Source organism: Microtus pennsylvanicus, chromosome 13, assembly GCF_037038515.1.
Source record: "Microtus pennsylvanicus isolate mMicPen1 chromosome 13, mMicPen1.hap1, whole genome shotgun sequence".
NCBI classification, from domain to species: Eukaryota; Metazoa; Chordata; class Mammalia; order Rodentia; family Cricetidae; genus Microtus; species Microtus pennsylvanicus.
Window position 1 is genome coordinate 69,027,801 of NC_134591.1, and position 15,347 is coordinate 69,043,147.

General features: G+C 55.7%; 1 protein-coding gene across 25 annotated transcripts in view; it reads left to right on the forward strand.

The window, feature by feature from the left end:
• Positions 1–15,347, forward strand: part of Rap1gap (RAP1 GTPase activating protein) — a 62,523-nt gene that overhangs the window by 39,056 nt on the left and 8,120 nt on the right. For 22 of the 25 annotated variants that reach the window (XR_012907563.1, XR_012907565.1, XR_012907564.1 and 19 more), the window contains 14 exons: positions 3,126–3,161; positions 3,926–3,973; positions 4,636–4,674; positions 5,039–5,224; positions 8,726–8,829; positions 9,063–9,141; positions 9,497–9,550; positions 10,524–10,607; positions 10,809–10,909; positions 11,041–11,170; positions 12,106–12,261; positions 12,573–12,644; positions 13,198–13,284; positions 13,587–13,724. Coding sequence is in view for 15 of the 25 variants with exons in the window: in XM_075946741.1 (XP_075802856.1) it covers positions 3,126–3,161; positions 3,926–3,973; positions 4,636–4,674; positions 5,039–5,224; positions 8,726–8,829; positions 9,063–9,141; positions 9,497–9,550; positions 10,524–10,607; positions 10,809–10,909; positions 11,041–11,170; positions 12,106–12,261; positions 12,573–12,644; positions 13,198–13,284; positions 13,587–13,724 (1,314 nt within the window). In the remaining 10 variants the exon portion in view is untranslated. Of the gene's footprint in view, positions 1–807; positions 992–3,125; positions 3,162–3,925; positions 3,974–4,635; positions 4,675–5,038; positions 5,225–8,725; positions 8,830–9,062; positions 9,142–9,496; positions 9,551–10,523; positions 10,608–10,808; positions 10,910–11,040; positions 11,171–12,105; positions 12,262–12,572; positions 12,645–13,197; positions 13,285–13,586; positions 13,725–15,347 lie in introns of those variants that run through there. The other 3 variants (XM_075946743.1, XM_075946746.1, XM_075946742.1) reach the window with 2 other exon arrangements.

Genomic DNA, 15,347 nt, shown 5'->3' on the forward strand with positions numbered 1-15,347 from the left:
GTACTTCTGGGAAGCTGTAGGTTTGGCCCCAGCTGGAGACAGCCCTGCCCCTGCAACACCCAGAATGTTCCAGGCTCTGTCTAGAGGATGGGTGGAATGGCTGGGGCCTGTCCCCACTGCAAAGTAGCGGCACCAGCCCAAGACACAAGGACAGCAGTGTCAGATGGGAAGACTCAAGAGGTCTTGTACTTTGGGTGGCGAATTGGGCCAATAGAGGTGCCAGAGACTCCCTTATATATCCTGCAAGTGGTAGCAAGGCCAGAGCTAGACCCTGAAGGACCTAAACTATAGAATACCTGCCCTAGAGTTCGCGCGTCCTTTCTCTCCTCCCCAGGCTTCCCCGCTCCCCAGGGTCAGGCAGGATCGGATGCTGAGGGAGAAGAGGTGAGGATGAGGCAGCTCTAGGCTAGGGATCCCTGGTTTTCCTAGTGGTGTGGTCCCCGATAAACTATTGCACCTCTTGGAATACGGTTTTCTTATCTGCCTAATAAGGATAGCCTTATGGGAAGATGGTGAGACGCGCAAAAGGGTCCGGCTAAGGAAGTGTTCAAGTTAATCCCAGTCTCCAGGACTTTTGCATTCCCTGGGCACAGCTGTCCCAAGAACCTTGTCCTTGAAGCCCCAGGCAGGGTCTCCTAGTCTGGGAAGACACAGCTGCTAACATAAGTGCCCAAGGCTTCCTGCGCGCAGGCGCAGTGTCCCAGGCCGCTAGCCGGGCCGCCCCCATGAGGGGGCGTGGTCTAGACGTCCTGCCCCCGCCCGCGCCTCCCGCACCTGGCGCCCCGCCCCCTCGGGCCCGGCCGCGGGGCGAGCCCAGAGAAGGCAGAGCGACGGCGGGACGGGATCTCCGAGCTTCGGCTACGGGGCCCCGCGGCCGGGCCGGCTTGCAGCGCCGCCGCCGGGGCTGGGGCTCAGGATGGCGCAGCCGCGGCCCCCAGCGTCCCAAGGCCGTCCACGGAGGGGCTCGCTGCCGGCTGTGGCCGGCTGGCAGGTGAGGACGCTGGCAGGGGCGGCCTGGCCGATGGGGGACCCTAAGCCACCATTCTGCCCGACTATCCCAAGTCCGGCAGGCTGTGCCCGGGCCCCCATCACGATGGATGTGAGCGCATTTGGACTGACACCGGTACCACACGGAGCACCCCAGTCCTATGGGCAGTTTTCCACAGCTGCCTGTGGGACAGACGTGAGGACACTGTGGCCGTGGGCTGCAGTGGCACTGGGTGTGTGTGTATGACCGTACTGGGACTACCTGCAGCCTTCCCTACAGGGATGGGGTACAGGTATCACCGGGTGAATTTGTGGTGGCTTTTGCTCAGGTGGGATGCCCGGTTTCTGGCCACACCACTCCCAGCCTTCCTTTGCCATGTGTCAGGGCGTCTGCTACTGCCTGTGGGGCTGTAACTGTGGGTGTTACTTGTTGCTGTGTGTGTACGCTCTGGCTGACAGTACCATGTGTCAGTGTTTATGTAGTTGTGATTCGGGTGCAGCAGTTTGTGATGTCTCACTGTGCCTGGCTGTTTGGTCACTTTCAGGGGATCTCCTCACCCCCTGAGCTCATGGCTGGGTCTCTTTGGAAGGGGTAGGTCAGAGGCTGGCTGACCCCTGAACAGATGGAGGCAGTGTTGTAACACTGAGTCGAGTTGACAGGTGTGTTTGTCTTCCTGGACTGTAGTGTATGTCTGTCTGTGCTGTCTGTCAAACTACCAGTAGGATCTGTTCTTCCAAACTCAGAGGTATAGGGTGTGGCCACAGGTGACCATGGTACAGGGTCTTGTTCTACCAGCAGGCTTCAGACTGTGCACATGGGGGCTTAAAAGTTCTGTGACCTTCACGACTTACTTGAGGGGTGTTGGGTGGTTGTACTCAGGACCCCATGGGGCTTAACAACCCTGGCAGTTGCCGGATTCCTCTTCCTCTTCTTAGAACTCTTGTGTGCAATGTAAGATGCTGCTTGGGTCTGTTGTTCAGCATGCCTTGATCCTGGCAATGATGCCTGGAATTCTCTGTCTGTTTCCCTGAGCACCTGGCTGTCCCGGCCCATGCCAGTGTGTCTCCTGGTCTCAGCCAGGAGAATTCCTGTGTTTGCGTGTGCAGTTACTGGGGTGCAGGCTGCACAGTGTGGGTTTGCATATCCGTGAATCTCAGGTACGTGGACCTGAGTGTGTGTTGTGTGTGTTGACATGCACAGGCTCCATATGGATCTGTATGTGTGTGTGTGTGTTGACATGCAAAAGGTAGGCCTGCTGCAGTTCAAATCTTGGTGCGCAGGCCTGTGTCTGTCCTGCAGACAGAGTGTGTGTCTCCTGGTACACAACATTAACCCATGTGTGTGAGCTCAGATGCCTCCTCCTGGGCAGTAGGAACTGCTTGAGTTGAACCTTGGAAGAGCTAGGGGGTGGGGAAGGCTGCGCTGGAGACTCTGGGGGCTTCCCAGGCCGGGCCCCCAAGCTGCCAGTCTCCATCCGGTAGGGATGCGCCTTCCAGGAAGACTCAGAAGGGAGTTGGTGGTGGAGAGGCCCATGCTGCCAAGCAGCTGCCAGACGCTGCATTAACCCTCTGTGTTTCCTGCTTCGCCTTGACAGGCCAGCTTGTACATGTAGGCTCGTGCACAGGTGAAGGACCAATGGCAGCCCAGCATCTCTCCCCACCCTGTCCACACTGCTTATAGGGAGGGCTGTCTGGCCTGGGCACTGGTGAACTGGCTCTCTTCCTGAATGCTGGTGGAACCACAGACCCTCGCTCCGTGCCTCATGGGTCTTGGCTCTAGGGCTAGGTCCTGGGGGCTCTCAGGGGTCCATATGCCAATCCTGGAACTGATGCCTTTGTATTGGCAGAAGGGAAGATGTATCTTCTCAAATAACTTCCTCATCCTTCAAGAAAGCAAACTGAGTGGGACATCTGCCAGAGACCCAGGACCTAGGTTCTGGGCTCACCCCACTAGGTGCCCAAACTGGCCAAACTCGGGGGGGTTAGCCTTCCAAAACCCCTCCCACAAAGTCCTGGTCGCTCTCCTCTTGGTACCTAATGAGAGGACCAGGCCGGCTGGGTGGCTAGAGCCTATTTCAGGCTTGATAGTAGCAGCTGGGCTTCCCTGGGGACTGACCTCGCTCCCCTTTCTATTGCAGAACACAGATCTGTTTGAGATGATTGAAAAGATGCAGGTAAGGATGGGTCAGGGAGCCCCAGAGTGGGCTGGTCTAAACGTGGCAGTCCCCTACCTGCCTCCTCTCTGTGAACTCATCCAGGGTCCCAACTCCCAAGTCATCCCCACAGGTAGATACAAACATAGCTCATCAGAGTCCTGGCAGGCTCCCGTGCAGCAACCCCATGCAGGATGGAGGAGGGGATAGACGCATACATGCAAGTGGGGGAGCATTAGTGAGCCAGGCAGCCTGGGGTGCAGTCCTGCCCCTTGTTTCACCCCTGCTCACCCTCCACTTCCAAACTCTGCTCTGTCTGCGGCATGGGTGAGTGTCTGGATGGGAGCAAAGGGTAATGGGGTAGAGTGGGGGTGGCTTGAAGAAAGCTCTGGAGCCTCCTTCATGTCAACTCTCTGACTCGGCTCCTATCCCTGCAGTTTCTTTGCCTCTTCGACTTCCCTCTCTTCCATCTCCTTCCCCTCCATGTATCTCTTGATGCACTAGCCCCGCCCTACAAACGCATACACACACACACCACATGCCTGAGTATGCTTCCCTGCCCCCACTCCCAGCAGCACGTGTTTTCCTGCACAGAGCCCCCAGCTCCTCTCTGCTGCTGTACCTCCCTGATCTCATCACCACGGGGATGCCTGAGGAACGAGCTGGTCAACACCCCATTCCGCAAGTGCCCTTACATACATGGGCATCTGTCTTAGGACTTCAGCCCAGGAAGGGCTCCCGGTGGCAGGCACGGCAGAAGGGTAACGACATACCTTCTCTTGCAGGGCAGCAGGATGGATGAACAGCGATGCTCCTTCCCACCACCTCTCAAAGTAAGTGGGCCAGGCGGGACTCTGGGCAGTCACTCTCCTGGGCTGGGGAGGGTCTAGGAAGAGGGTCCCAGTTGCCTCTGTGTGCCAGTGTTGCTGAGCAGGGCACCTGGCCCTGGGAATTCAGCAGCTGGTAAGGCCTTGCCCTGACCTTGGAAAGCTCTCAAGCCAGCTCTTGCTGCCCTCCTGCCTCACCGCAGGTGCCTGCCCCTCCAGGCCACCTCATACCAATGCTCGAGCCGAGTTGCTGCAAAGGTGGCTGCCATCACATGGCTGTGTTTCCTTATTGGCCTGGGAGCCCCTGCTTCATTCAGCACGGGTCCTCTGATTCGAGACTCCCCTAGAGAATGTGCCTGGACCCAGGGGAAGGTTTCCAGGCTGCAGGCATGTGCTGGGCTATAAGCCTGCCGCTTCATTCAGGGCTGGGGTCTCAGAGCGGTCCTTAGACTGGTACCACCAGGAGCTTGGTAGGAATGTGGGTTCTGAGGTCCTACTTGGAGTACTGCCTCTGTCCCTGGCAGAAAGCTTCTAAAGACATCAGACTCAGGGAGCCTTTGAACAAGCACGTGTGTGCATGCGTACGTGTCTCTGTGTGTGTGCATGTGTGTGTGTGTAAAGGGTAAAGCCTCACCTCAGCTGCTCCGTGGTTTGTTTATATTTTGCAGACGGAGGAGGACTACATTCCCTACCCAAGTGTCCATGAGGTACCAGCCTCAGTCCCGCACCCTCCCTTACCATGACCCTGGGAGGCCCTCATGCAGGGCTGTCTTATGGAAACTCACTTTCCAGTCCTGAGAGTTCCGGGGTTGTTTGAATCTGAGGCCTCTCGCCCACGTTTCATTCCATGGCCCTGGGACACCCTCTCTCTCTCCCCCTCTCCCCCACCCTTTGCGTAGTGCTGAGAGGTAAGGAACCAAGCAGGTTCCCCAAAGGGGTAGACAAGAGCCTTGGGTCTCCTAGCCCTGGACTGTCCCATAGTGCCTGCTAGTCCTGGATCTGGGTTGAGAGGTTGCCCTGGGGCTTTAGTGGGTGCTGTGTGGAGTATCTCTCAGCTGAGTCCCCCTCTAGGTTCTGGGGCGAGAAGGGCCCTTCCCCCTCATCCTCCTGCCCCAGTTTGGGGGCTACTGGATTGAAGGCACCAATCATGAAATCACCAGCATCCCTGAGACAGAGCCTCTGCAGTCTCCCACCACCAAGGTCAAACTGGAGTGCAACCCGACAGCGCGCATCTACCGGAAGCACTTTCTGGGCAAGGTGAGTGACTGGCTGGGGTGGGAGGCTGGGTCCCACAGGAGGTGGCGTTAGGCTGAAGCTAGGTCAGAATTCTGAGTCTCATGAAGCTAGGTCAGTATCCCAGAATTCTGAGTCTCAGATTCATTGATTCACTCGACAGATGTTGCAAAAGGCAGTCTAGCATGGTTGTCAAGAAAAGAGACCCCATCATGGTTTGTGCCTTAGCTAGGTTATCTACTGGGAGCCTCAGTTTCCCCATCTGTAAAAATGGCAATTATGACATCCATCTCACATGGTTGCTGGGAAGCCTTAATGAGGAGATGCTAGTGAAGGGTTTTGAATGGCATCTCCAACCACGTAAGTGCTTTCCAGCATGAACAGATCACAAGCCCCAGCTGCATACCTGGTCTTGCACTGAGCTCTAGGTATGGAAAACAAAATCGATCCAGACCTGGCCCTCAGCAGCCAGGGGAGGGGCTGGGAAGATAGGAGTGTCATAGTCTGACTTGGATGGTTGTCACCACAGCCTCGGGGCAGGGACTCTGCCCGGTAACTGCTCCGTAGACAGACACCCACGGTGGCACTCTGTGGAGTGTGTACTGAGCAAGGCAGTCACGCTCCAGAGTTATCAGGTGTGAGCTGGGGATGGCGAGGCCTGAAATTGCAGCACTTGGGAATCTGAGGCAGGAGGATCACTGGAAGTTGAAGGCTTACCTAGGCCACAAAGCAAGATCTTGTCCAACAGAAACAAAACGAAAAAGTTACTGGGTGGGAGTTGAGGACCCGTGCTGGGACCACATTACACTGGGTGCTGTTGGTGTGCCATGAAATAGACCCGTGCTGCAGACTCTGGGGTACAAATGGTGGATCCTCCTTCTGTTGGTTTGGTCGCATTATCTTGGGCGTTTTATTTAACCTTCTTCAACTGCTTCCTTATCTGTAAAAATGGGGCTAAGACAGGAGCCTGCAAGGCACATAACCGTGTGGTTGATGGTAGCCGCCACCACACCTACCTGCTCCCCGCTGCTCTCGCGGAAGAGGAAGCCAAACTCAGTGAGGTGACTTGGTCAAGATCAGTTATTGAGCCTAGAACTGAACCAGCTCTCACAGACATTCACTAGGTCGGGCCGTGGTGGCACACGCCTTTAATCCCAGCACTCGGGAGGCAGAGGCAGGCGGATCTCTGTGAGTTCGAGGCCAGCCTGGTCTATAAGAGCTAGTTCCAGGACAGGCTTCAAAGCTACACAGGGAAACCCTATCTCGGAAGAAAAGAGAAAAAGATGTTCAGGAAGATGAGACTCCCAGTCAAGCCGTGTGTGTGTGTGTGTGTGTGTGTGGTGTGTGTGTATACTTGCACTTAATGGAAGAAGGAGCACACTTGCATAATTGAGAAGCTGGCCTCAGTATGGACCCAGGGCACTAGGCTGCTTCTAGGAAATCACTGGTGCTGTCTGGTTGGGGGTGGGTGGGGCGATTCACAGTGTGGTGACTAACCAAGCAGGCTGAAGCTCCAGCCTTTGCCTGGGGACGGAGCCAGAGAATAGCACTCGATTCTACCTCCTGGCCGAGCCTGGGGCAGAGGGAGGGGGACCTTCATTCCAGTGCCCACTGTCCAGTGCTCTCAGCTGTGTCTAGGAGTCAGGGACTGTGAGCCTGGCATAGTTGGCACTCTAAGGTTTACCGGAGGTGTCACAGTGCTGGGTGGAGCAGGGGTCTTCGGTACAGCAGGTATAAAGAACAAGAGGGGGCTGTGGTGACCAGGGTTAGGTCAATAGGACAGAGGGGAGGAGTCGGGGTGGCTAGGGAAGGGGCAGTGCCCAGTATAGGAACCACATGTTGGTGGTAAGAGGCTGTGAGGGTGGCCTTAGGGACCAATCTCCTGAGACCATGATCCTACCTCCCACTGTGTCTCTAGAGTTCCTCCAGCCTAGTGGGGAACTCCCTGCCCCTGGACTTCCTGGCCAAGTGTCTGCCACTCCTCTATGGACAGATCATCTATGTCAGACATCTTGGGGTTTTCTCCACCCTGTGCCTAGGCTGGGTTCAATGGGATCTGTGGGTCTGGGTCCATTCAACAGACCTAGTTCAGGGGCACTGCAAATTCGAGGGCACACCCCCCAGCCCTGCCTCTTTCTCCACCCTGCCTCCAAACGCAACGTTCATGTTTAAACAAGATTCATTTCCAGGGTGATTGATTCTCAGGGCGGGTGTGGCTGAGCAGTTCCACTCCCAGGCCCGAGCCAGCAGGGGGAGCCCAGGGCCAGACAGGGGCTGCGACCCCTCACTTCTGGGTTTAGGGATTTCCCTCCCAAAAGGTTCCCCCAAAAGGCCTGGGTTCCCATAGAGAGGGTGCCATTCCTGTCATAGGCATCCCTCGTACCCTCTTTTCTGGTAAGGATGTCAGGAACCTGCCTGGTCAGTTAGGATGCATCATTTCCTGTTTCTCACGGGCCTTGACTTCAGGGACCACTGAGCCACAGGTTGGGCAATCAACTATTTGACTTCTTTTCCTCTCAGTGCCCTACACTTGGTAGTTGGCCTCTGTCCCTCCCTCCCTTCCCACTCCCTTCATTCTGTGGAGGTCAGAAGAGGGCATTGGATCTCCCGACCCTAGAGTTACAGGCAGCTGTGAGCCATTTGACACAGGTTCTGGGAACAGAGCTCATTGGGTCCTCAGAAGAACAGTACATGTTCTCAACTAGTGGGCCATCCGGCCCCTCCTACCATTCTTTTTTTTCTTGAGACAGCCTCACTGTCCAGCTCATCTGGACTTGAACTCGGGATCACCTGCCTCAGCCTCCCTAGGCTGGAATGTCAGGTGTTTACCACCATGGGCATCTGGTTGATCCTTCCTTCCTTCCTTCTTTCCTGCCTTCCTTCCTCCCTCCCTCCCTCCCTCCCTCCCTCCCTCCCTCCCTCCCTCCCTCCTTCTTTCCCTCCCTCCCTTCCTCCCTGCCTCCCTTCATTCCTTCCTTCCTTCTCTCTCTCTCTCTTTTGGTTTTTTGAGACAGGACTTCTCTGTATAACCTTGTCTGTCCTGGAACTCCCTCTGTAGACCAGGCTGGCCTCAAACTCAAGAGATCCGCCTGCCTCTGCCTCCCCAGTGCTAGGATTAAGGCATATACCACCACCACCTGGCTAGTTGGCTTTTCTCGTAGAGCGATTGCTGGGTACTTAGGGACTGGGGCATACATACATATACATACAGACACACAGATGTACATGTGGGTGGCTCCGACTTTGATAAGGAGCCAGAGATAAAGTCCCAGCAGGCATTCTTGAGCACAGTGCCAGGCTCTGTACCTCACTTCTGGGCCCCATCCAGGTAAGTGGCCTCCCTCCCAGCTAATAGAGCAGGAAAGTGATGGAGGTGCTCCTCAGGCTGCCCAACTGGTACGGGGCAGATCAATCTGATGCAGAGTCTGCTGTTGCCCATGGTATCTGCTGCTTGGGACCAAGTTGACTGTCTGATTCCCAGAAGCCAAGACCTCCTCTCCCTCACTTCCCCTGCCCCTCCTGCAGGAGCACTTCAATTACTATTCTCTGGACACTGCTCTTGGCCACCTGGTCTTCTCTCTCAAGTACGATGTCATCGGGGATCAAGAGCACCTGCGGCTACTGCTTAGGTAAGGGCAGTGGAAGGGGGAACCCCAAGACAGTAGGGAGGACTAAGGTCTAGAATTCGAGCACAGCTCCCTGTACCTGCCTTCCTGATGGAGGCCCTGAGAGGAGCAAGAATTTGCCTGAGGCCACACAGCAAGGTAGTGCCTTAGCCAGGCTTGGTGCCCTGCTGTCACCTTTGGTCCCCTGAAGTCTTTCCACTGTTGAGTCTCTCACCAACGTAGCTCTCTCCTCCCAGGACCAAGTGTCGGACCTACCATGACGTCATTCCCATCTCCTGCCTCACTGAGTTCCCCAATGTGGTCCAGATGGCAAAGGTGAAACCATGAACCTCCTGGGTCCCTGGGCCTGATGGCAGCTGCTTCTAAGGGCAGCCTCTTCCCTGATCTCACCCAGTATGCATGCTGCCCTGTGTAGTCCTGGGTACCTGCACTGTGCTTCTAGCTCTCTTTACAGCACCCACAGGTCCCAGGTGGCCCCAGTTCTCTGAGCTCCAGTCTGAGCAGCAGTGAGGGCGCCCAGTCTTTCACTCTTCTCTGTTGCTTCCAGACCAGCCCATCCCCCCTCCTGTCCGCTGCTGTCTTCCCTAGACTTGCCTACCAAGATGCAGAGAGTCTCTCCCTTTCTTTCTCCTTGACCCCAGCTCACACCCCTCCCTGTGGTCTTTTGCAGTTGGTATGTGAAGATGTCAACGTGGATCGATTTTACCCTGTGCTCTACCCCAAGGTATCTGCCCTGGTTTGTTCACCCAGGGTGTGTGACAGCGGGAGGAGGAGGAGTGAGCACTTATTGATACCTTTTGTGGCTGGGCCCTCTTTGTTTGCCCTGATGACCATACATGGCCCACAGTGTGCGGTAGAAAGCACAGAAGGGTTCTGTGTTTACCTAAGGATGCACTGCAGATAAGGAGGGCCTACCTGGAGCCTTGCTCCTGCATGGAATATCTCACGTTGTCTGGAGAGCTTCCTAGGATAGTCTGTGCTCTAGACTTCTTTTCCATGGTCCTTGCCTTCTAGAGGATATAGGGAGACCGAATAACACTGATAGCCCTGTAAGTGCGTCCCCACAACAGATGTACTTAGAGCCCCCACCCTGCTGCTCCCATGGCTGTGACGATGCTGGCATAAGTGCAGTGGCTTCTGTCATCTGGAAGACATGGCCTTGAAATATCCTGGGGTGGGGTGGGTGTCCTAGCCGAATATTTTAAATCAGGCTGTGATCCTGATAGGTGAAGGAAGGGATCTCAGAAATCAAATCCCACATCTTGGTTTCAGTGGGGAAAACAGGTTGAGAGTGAGGAAGGACACTTGCTTGGGGCCCCAAGGCAAGATGGCTGAGCTGTTCAGGAGCATGAGGAAGTTTGCTGAGGTGTCAGGGAGTGAGCTGAGCGTTGCAGAGTGGTTTGGGGTGGCCTTGGCTATAATAGGCAGGGCTCATGGTAAAATTTGGAAATCCAACAGAATCAGAGCCAGGTCCCAGGCCTGCACAGGTCTGCAGGATGCTGATCAGAGGCAAAAGACTGAAGCTCTCTGAAAGCAAGCAGCAGAGGACCAGTAGAGAATCCCTATGACCTTGTTTTGAGGATGGTGTGTGTGTGTGTGTGTGTGTGTGTGTGTGTGTGTGTGTGTGTGTTTGCATGTGGTGGAGGCAGGGAGAGCACAGCGATGCTTCCAGCACACACTACTTGGCACTCCCGCAGGCCTCCAGGCTCATCGTCACCTTTGATGAACACGTTATCAGCAATAACTTCAAGTTCGGAGTCATTTATCAGAAGCTGGGGCAGGTGTGTTTACCCACCCTTCCCCTGGCCCAGCCTGTGGCTCACCGTCCCCGCCCCCCCAGTCTCAACTGTCACCTGCCAGAACACTCACTGTTTCCCAGGAGCTTGGGGACTGCCCATGGCCACTCTGGGAGGAAGTGGGACTGAGGGAGGGTCACTCAGAAAATGCAGCTTTGCGACTTTGCCCCTCTCTGTGGCCCCCAGACATCTGAAGAGGAACTCTTCAGCACCAATGAGGAAAGCCCCGCCTTCGTGGAGTTCCTTGAGTTTCTGGGCCAGAAAGTCAAATTGCAGGACTTCAAGGGGTGAGTCCCAGGGTCAGATGACTAGAGCAGATAGGACCGTGTTCCTGAGCAGGGAGGGAGCCCCGTCCTGGCCCCAGGGAGGCCTGACTGGAGCTGGAGACTGAGCCATGGCCTTGGGGGCCTGGGGACAGGTTCCGAGGAGGCCTGGACGTGACTCACGGGCAGACGGGGACCGAGTCCGTGTACTGCAACTTCCGCAACAAGGAGATCATGTTTCACGTGTCCACCAAGCTGCCATACACAGAAGGGGACGCCCAGCAGGTAGCCTGGGCACCCATCTACCTGTTTCCTACAGTCACCTGTGATCCCATCCACTTGTCTGTTCCACGTCTATCGCGGCAGCCTCAGCACCGGCCCTGTCATACAGATGCGGAAATGACTTGTTTCCCTGTTTCCCCCCCTCAGGGTGGGCTGTAGGTGGAGGGGAGGTAGGAAAGCCCTGGCTTCTGTCTCTGTGGAGCGATGATAATAATGACATCTACAAGGTAGATGAGTTAAAGGGAGAGGGAATGTGACTAGAGCAGATTTACACAGCGGGAACAAGAGGCTTGGTGGGGTCACCTGGGGGTCCTGAGACTTAGAGCCAGGAGTTAGGAACCTCTTTTAAGATACAATGACAGGCTGCCAAGTTGCTAACAAAAGGAAGTGGGGAGTCCCATGAAGAACAGGGAGTTCAGGCATGTTCTTAGCCCTAAGCTCAAAATTCAGTTTACCTTGTTTTGAGCGTTCCCATCAGGGCATCTGCTTGACTCCGGTCCCCAGCCCATGGTGCTAAAAGGGTTATAAATGATGGAGCTGTGTTATTCTTACTGGCTTCTTCTTTTGGTTTTCCCTATTAGCAACACTAATTTCATTTTCCAGTGATGGAGTATGTTTGCGGGTGTTGAGATAGGATTGAGATAGGGGAGGGGCTGAGAGGTGGGACCCGGGTTCGAGACCTGGATTCAAGTCCCCGAGGGCATTGGGAGGCCTTGGAATCAATCTTCTCTCAGCTTCCATTTTCTCATCTGTCAGAGGTATCCAAGGAAACGGGAATAATCTTAAGACAAGTCTGCCATACTGAGGGTGGGCAGGAGCAAACATCCCTAGGTGTGCTCTCTGATTGCCCCGTCTCCCCTCCAACCCCACACCCTCTGGGCACCCCCGTCCCACACCCTGCATGGCCAGTCTGTGAACGCCTGTGGCCCTGTGCTCAGTTGCAGCGGAAGCGGCATATTGGAAACGACATCGTTGCTGTGGTCTTCCAGGATGAGAACACGCCCTTCGTGCCAGACATGATTGCATCCAACTTTCTGCACGCCTACGTGGTGGTGCAGGCAGAGGGGGGCTGCCCCGATGGTCCCCTCTACAAGGTAGGTGAAATTGGGGCTTCCCAGGGCTTGTGGGCTGTGAGGAAGGAAGGCCCCTCTTTAGAGGGGCCACTTACCTCCCATTCTGTCTGTTCTTACCCCCTCCCGAGCTTTCAGGTCCTCATGCAGTTCCCTGACCAGCCCCACCCTGCAGACTCAGGGCAGTGGCTGGAGGAGCTGGAATTCTGGCTTAGAAGGTTCCCTCTCTGGGCAGCCCCAGAGCCTCCTGAACCCCCTGGATCGATTTAGGGGTCCTAGATGTTGTGAGTAGGGTGGGCTCAGGATCCCACAGAAACAGCTTCCTCTCCTTCCAGGTCTCTGTCACCGCGAGAGACGATGTGCCCTTCTTTGGGCCCCCCCTCCCGGACCCTGCTGTGTTCAGGAAGGTGAGAGGCAGCCCTGCTTCCCTGGCCCGGAGCAGGACTGAAGTGGGAGAACCCGAAGGCCAACTCTGTACTGGGAATCTAGGTTCCCCTTCACCCTTCAGCTGAGCTGCCTCTCTTTGTCTTGATAAATGCTGTGACTTATTCTGCAAGGTCACAGAGTACACGGCAGGGCTGTTTGGCATTTTCACTAGCTGACTGTGGCCTTTCATCTCTTCTCTCTTGGTTGGTCTGTCCTTTCTTTGGGGGAGGTGTACACATGTCCCTGTCAACCCCTCACTAGCTACACATGGCAAACCTTGGTTTGATCCTTCCCTCCCCCTGCATGTTCTGCTGGGCCCTCCCAAGTTGGGGGGTTCCATCAGAGATACAGAGTCCCCTGTAGTGCCCAGCTAGAGAGCTGAGTCCAAGGAGAAGCCCTCTGGGAGTGGAGAGGGTGACCTTAGGCCTCAGTAGGGCACGGCTCGGGAGCTCCAGTCGGACTCACCGAGCTCAGCTCCTTTCTCTAGTGTTCTTCTGACCCTCCTTTTGTCTCCTCCACTCTGGGGGCTCCCAGGGGCCTGAGTTCCAGGAATTTCTGCTGACGAAGTTGATCAACGCTGAGTATGCTTGCTATAAAGCAGAGAAGTTTGCCAAACTGGAGGTAATGTGGACTGGAGGGATGGATGCTCCCCGCCCTGGAGGGAGAAGGCATGCTCAGACCTTGACTTTGGGGGGCTGACTGGGGCGGACAGAGATACGGGTGAAGTGAGAGGCAGCAGAAGCCAGTGTCCAGCATGGGCTGGAGGGGGGAAGATGCCGTGCAGGAGGAGGGAGCTAGAGAATTGGGGAAGCCAGCACAAGTACCTAAGGACCTCGGCATGCCTCGCACAGGGTAGGTGAAGCTAGGACTGTAATTGCCAGGTCAAGGGTTGATCTCTGGGGTCTCTCATGGCCGACCCACAGGAACGGACACGTGTTGCCCTTCTGGAGACACTCTATGAGGAACTCCACATCCACAGCCAGTCCATGATGGGCCTGGGTGGCGACGATGATAAGATGGAGAACGGAAGCGGTGGCGGTGGCTTCTTCGAGTCTTTCAAGGTGAAGGCCCTGGGCTCCACCCTGGCAGGATGGGGCTCGGGCAGGCTGAGGCTGATGGAGAAGGAATGGGGCATGACAGCTGGAGGCAGCCGGGTGTGGATGGGCCTGGAGAGGGGCTGTGGCCCTAGTCCCAGAATTGGGGTCTGAGGGGGTGGGGTTCTGTGAGGGAGATGTGGCTGGAGGTGGGTTAGGGCAGGTCTTGTTCTGAGTCCTGGGGATGGAGCTAAGGCCGGGTCTGGCTGAGGACTTGTATCTCTGCTTAGAAGTGTGGCTAGGATTAGGACGTAGCTTGGTGGACCTACACTTTCAGGTGCATTGAGATCTGGAGATGTGCTCTGTGCTTTGGGCAGTCTGAGTCAGGGGGAAGAGTATAAAGTGGGGCTCTGGTTTGGGGTGCAGTTAACGGCTGGAGGGACTCAGGGGAGGGTCTACCTGGGAGCCCCATCAAAGGCTGGAGTCCTCCAGACAGCAGCAAGGAGCCACTGGTGTCACGGACTGTGACTGCCAAGTCTGAGGGCAAAAAAGAGGGGAGGGGGTCTGTCATGTCTCTAAGAAATGGGCTCAGGAGGCATATGTGGACCGGGTGACATTGCAGAGGGAGCTCGTTGTGTGACCTCCCCTGGTACTATGTGATTTAGCTGAGAGTATGGAGTCCCTGTGTTTCCAGCTCAGCCCTGCCACTTACCAGCTCGGGCATTGCTCCAAACTTCAGTTTATCTGTTGAGTAGGGAAATGGGGGTCGTGACAGCCCATCATGCACAAACGTTTTTTAATTATTTGTAAAACAGTTAGGTTAGCATAATGTGGGTATAAATGCCTGCTCCATCTACCAGAGCAAGGACAAACTAGAGCTAGAAAGTGGAAGGGGACTTCTGCCCCCGCCTTTGGATGGGGCCTGAACTCACCAGCTGCTGGGTGCTGGATGCTAGGCAGTGATTGCTCCTCCAAGTCCACCGGTGGGAGGTGACCTCACCCAGGCTCAGCTGCATTGGGAACTGTGGGTTCCTATAGGGAGATTAGTCCAGTGGCCCACAAAGGATACCAACAAATTGGTCTAGAGAGCCCTGGCCCTGCCACCAGAGCCAGGGACCCATGGATTGAACACAGGATCTAGAAGTTTCTCATCTGGCTAGTTCTAAGTAGGGGCCCTGGATTAAGGTCAAAGCATGCCTCCAAGGCAATGGAGTCTGCAGGGAAGGGCACAGTATTTGGCCCTATGGGCCCCAGACTCCCCTCTGCCTAGGTTTTCTCCTGGGTAATGTGCGCATTAGACAGTCCCACTGTCTTGTGGAAGGCTTGGATGGCAGAGTTTGTATACACTGTCTGGCTCCTGAGGAAGCATTTGGTCTAGCATGGTCTGGAAATAGACAGAAAGAAGGGGAAAGAACCCTAAGAGGGTCCCACAGGGCTCCCGAGGAGCAGTCAGTTATGTACATACTCAGTATTGCCTGTCTTCCTCATGACACCCACGAGACAACATGCCGGTGAGGCATCCGAAGCCCAGCTACTCCTAAGCACTCTGTATCCCTGCCTCTTGTGTGGCACACCGGGAAACTGCTATGTCACAAAGCAGTGGGGCTTCCGAGGTTCACCCTGAGTGCCACTGGTGGGGAGGGACCGGAT